This window comes from Camelina sativa, chromosome 12 (genome assembly GCF_000633955.1).
Source record: "Camelina sativa cultivar DH55 chromosome 12, Cs, whole genome shotgun sequence".
In the NCBI taxonomy this organism is placed as follows: Eukaryota; Viridiplantae; Streptophyta; class Magnoliopsida; order Brassicales; family Brassicaceae; genus Camelina; species Camelina sativa.
In genome coordinates, this window is record NC_025696.1 from 6,191,794 (window position 1) to 6,196,025 (window position 4,232).

Sequence of the window (4,232 nt, forward strand, 5' to 3'; positions counted from 1 at the left end):
CTGATATACTCATTGCATCGACCAATGCAATTTCTCCTGACTCCGTCAAATGCCTAACTGCGTCGACCGATACATTCCTTGTATTCAGTCACGCGACGTAACAAATATTTGAAGTAATATATGTAATGATATGTTAATTTGCAAATTACCTATTGTGCTATTTTTGACCAAAATTGAAGTGTCCATAAGATAACATTTGACTGATTTAAATAGTAAAATAAATAATTTACCTAAATAAGAATATGTGTGCTATTTTTTTACCCATAAAATTAAGATATAGTACTAATTACTTCCGCAAAAAAGTATGTATTACCATGATAATAATGTAAAAAAGATTGAACCATAAAATAACATAAATAAAGATACAATAGATAACGATGCAGACCATGCTGCTCCTTCTCTTCTCCACTCTTGTCCTTTCCCCCAAACCACTATCCTTCTCTCTTTCTCCCAAAGAGACCAAAACACACCTCTTCTCTCTTCTCTCTAAGGCAGAAACAGCTGGGGAAGAAAACCCCTAACACGACAAGGTTTCTTCCCTTTTATAGAAAAATTTAGAATTTCTCTTAAACCACTAAACCGTACAAAACCGAAGAACGAACCAAACTGACTAACTCGAAACATTGCTAGTGTTGATCGACACTCCATATCATCGCTCGACACCTAACACACACACTCTTTCCGGGTTACGGGTGTTACACATTTAAAGGTGAAACTTTAAAAGATGTTTTTTAAAAAGAGTTTCGTCAGCTATTGCAATTTTATAATATAAAGTACCTCCATCTCTGCAACTCTCTCTCTCTCAAATACATACCTACAAAAAAAGTCCTAATAAGTTTCGTTGATGTGTAGTAAACCCTAAATCTCATTCATAACATTTTTTGTTACTAATTCGCTGGGAAACACAAACTCTTTCTTAGATTACGATCTCTGTCAAGAAAAATTCAGATGCGTAATTGACACAACCAAGAACTATATACATAGTCATGGACATATGAGCTTTCACATATCATCTTTTGGAAGGATCAGTTGGAGGGGCTTGTAGAAGGTGACGGCAACTGAAACAAGAGATCAAGCTTCTTCACATGGCCTATCCATAACACATCATCATACAAGTTACGACATCATACAAATTATTCTCATCTTTAAAAAAAAATATATATCAAATCACCTAAAATTTAATAATCAAATCTAACCATATCCCAAAACTCAAATCTCACCAAATCCTAAAATCTCAAATTCAATAGCCAAATCTCATAAAATTACACTCAAATCTCTCCTTTTGTATATATGTATTTCCTCAATACTTATTATAGTAACAGTTCGCCCTAGTTTCCTCTCCTAGGCACGAAGCCCAAGGCAGCCGCTTGCCGAAGATATAGTCTTTCCCATCCTCCGGTGTCCTACCATTGCCCTCCTCGCCGCCTAATTTTTCCGATTTTTCTTCCGTCAGTAGATCTACGACGCCAGCAAAGCTTGTCTCCATCTCCATGACTATGGTTTAGCTTTTCCTGCTCTCAATGGGCTCCTCCTGTCCAAGGCCACCCAATTTAGCGCTGCGGGTGAGTTTATTGTCTCCTCCAGATCCGCCAGATCTGCCAGACGACGAGTTAACTTCAACTTGGTTGTTGTCGTCCTATGACTCCCGTCTTCCCAGTGAGTTTGATGGAGAGTGGTTCTCTCTCCTCCTCCCCCCCCCTTCTCGTTGCTCCCCTGAAGGTGTTCATCCATCTAAGTGGATATCTTGTTTGGGGCTGGCCCTTTCTCTCGGTTGATGAATCAATCCTCTTCTCAACCTCTCCTTTTGCGTTTCTCCAGCAGCTTATCTTTTTCTCTTTGTTTAAGGTTGGTCCTTATTTTGAACCAGTTTGTTGCAAGGTGGAATTTTTGGATACTTCTCCGACTTTACTGGATACTACTCCGGCCTCCCTTTGATTACAGTTGAGACTAGTTTTGTTTGTCTCCAGGTTAGAACCACTGTTGCTGGTTATTTTTCTGCCCATTTTCGGCAGAATTGGTTCATCAAATACTTCTCTGATGTAACCTTACCTGTTTGCGTCCAGCCAAAAACCATCTCTGTTGGCTTAGCCTCTGCTCTGTTCCAGCGAACTTTGCTCACCGGATACTTCTCCGGCGTCAACCTGTCCATGTGTGAGGCAGTTCTTTTAACATCACAATTTATGGTGACTAACTCTTTTCCAGTCGATGTTTATGTATTGATTGCTACTTCTTTCATAGATGTTCTTGTGATATTTAGTTTCAATACTTCTCTTGGTGTCCTATCAAGCTTTTTCAAGCTTCTGTCTTTATGTTTGATTTGTGCTTTAGTTGATTTATCTTTCAAGTTTGCTGTTCGGGAGTGTCCGAATAAGCTTTCTAATTCTAATCTAATTTTGGATGCACAAAACAAAAAAACACTTAAATCTCTCAAAATTTTAAAATATTAAAATCCCAACAAATCTCCTAAAGTTTAATACTACCCCTTAATATATTGAGTCATCCGAAACACATATTAGTCCATTAGTCAGATCCCTTGCTCACACTTTATTTTTTTTGTTAGATTTGAATTTTAAATTGTATACTTATATTTTAAACTCATCATACTAGTATAATGAAATAAGATGTCTTTTCTTGTCACTTCTCGATCTTATTTCAATTCTGCAAACTGGCTTCATCCTCCAAATAAATGACTAAATTAAATTCATTGCCACTCTAGCAATCACAGCAAAACTCGTTTAGTATATTAAAATCTGAGATAAATATATATTTTGAAAAAGGTCTTATATTAAAAATATATAAAAATAAGAATAAAAGTGAATCTTAAGAGTTGAATACCCAAATGTGGTAACATATCTTTTAGATATTAAGAGTTGATAACATAATGTAGTAACATATCTTATAGATATTATAAGTAAAAGAGAATCCAGTTTTATTTAGGAAATATTTATGTGAAGTATAAACCCACCATCTTTCTCTATAAATACATATATTAGTGGAGGATTTGAGTACTTTTTAATTTCATCAGAAAATATTTTTAAAATAAACAAAAAAAAAAAAAATGGTTTCATCCTGCAAATGCGTCTTCCTTGTGTTTTTATGTCTTGCAGTTCTTCTCACCCCAGGTATGCCAAAAAAAACATATAATTTAATTTATATGATTTTCTTTTTCCTTTTTACAAGACATTGACATATTATTAAGTACCAAACGAGCAAGAATCATGTATTAAAATTAACTAGTAAACCGCATATAATTGTTTCTATTAGATATATTAATGTATATTAAATCTCCATCTCCATATATGTAGTTTAACATATAGCATACACTTCCAATAACTTTTTTACTTTGTGAATACTACACTAATTTCCCGAAAACAATAGGTGAAGTATGCGCGAAGTCTATGCTCAAAGCTAATGGGGCTGAGAAATGGTTCGCTGTGCAAGGCCCATGCTCACAATTTCCGGACTGCAATAAGCATTGCAGAGAATTAAGATATCCATTAGGTGGAGAATGCCGTCAATTAGAAACTGGTGTTAAACTATGTGGTTGTATTTATTCATAATCTCATGTATAATCTATTTAAGATATTGCATGTATGGGTGTTACAATGTTTAAATTAAAAAAATAATACCAAAATAAATTTTCAATAATGATATTATTTTATCAATGTCAATTCATAAGCAAAAAAAAAAAAATGGTCATGCTAATGCGTTCGGATTTGTAATTCATATATACAAATGCAGAACTTAATTGAACATATTATCGTAAAGCTATTGAATAGATTGAATGATTGATGAAGTTTATCGGAACCACATACTTTTAATCAAATATAAATTAAGAATTATATATCTAGCCTCCAAATTTAACACAAATCACATATTTTATTAAAAATATTTATAATATCTACAAAAAGTTATCATAAAGAAAATAAACTAATACTAGCAAAATACTGAATCTAAATCCTATAATCAGCAGTTCAGCACTAATAAAATCCACCTTACCCTATTTCATATCATAATTAAAATTACTTTCATACATGTATAATAAAGCCATAACCCAATGCAGATACATATCATAAATTATAGAGATTATATATATATATATATATTTATTTATTTATTTACAGAAATTATAGATTATAGATATGTAAAAGAGAATCCAAATTTATTTAGAAAAAAATAACCAAAAGCACATTTTTCTGTTTTGTCCAAAAAAAAAAAAAAAAAAAAAAAAA

At 33.0% G+C, this 4,232-nt stretch overlaps 1 protein-coding gene across 1 annotated transcript; it reads left to right on the top strand.

Annotated features, from left to right (window-relative positions):
- LOC109128115 (putative defensin-like protein 29) lies at positions 3,032–3,632 on the top strand. Its single transcript, XM_019233907.1, has 2 exons — positions 3,032–3,122; positions 3,379–3,632. The coding sequence occupies exons 1-2, from the start codon at positions 3,059–3,061 to the stop codon at positions 3,558–3,560; spliced, it is 246 nt and encodes an 81-aa protein (XP_019089452.1). The 5' UTR covers positions 3,032–3,058; the 3' UTR covers positions 3,561–3,632.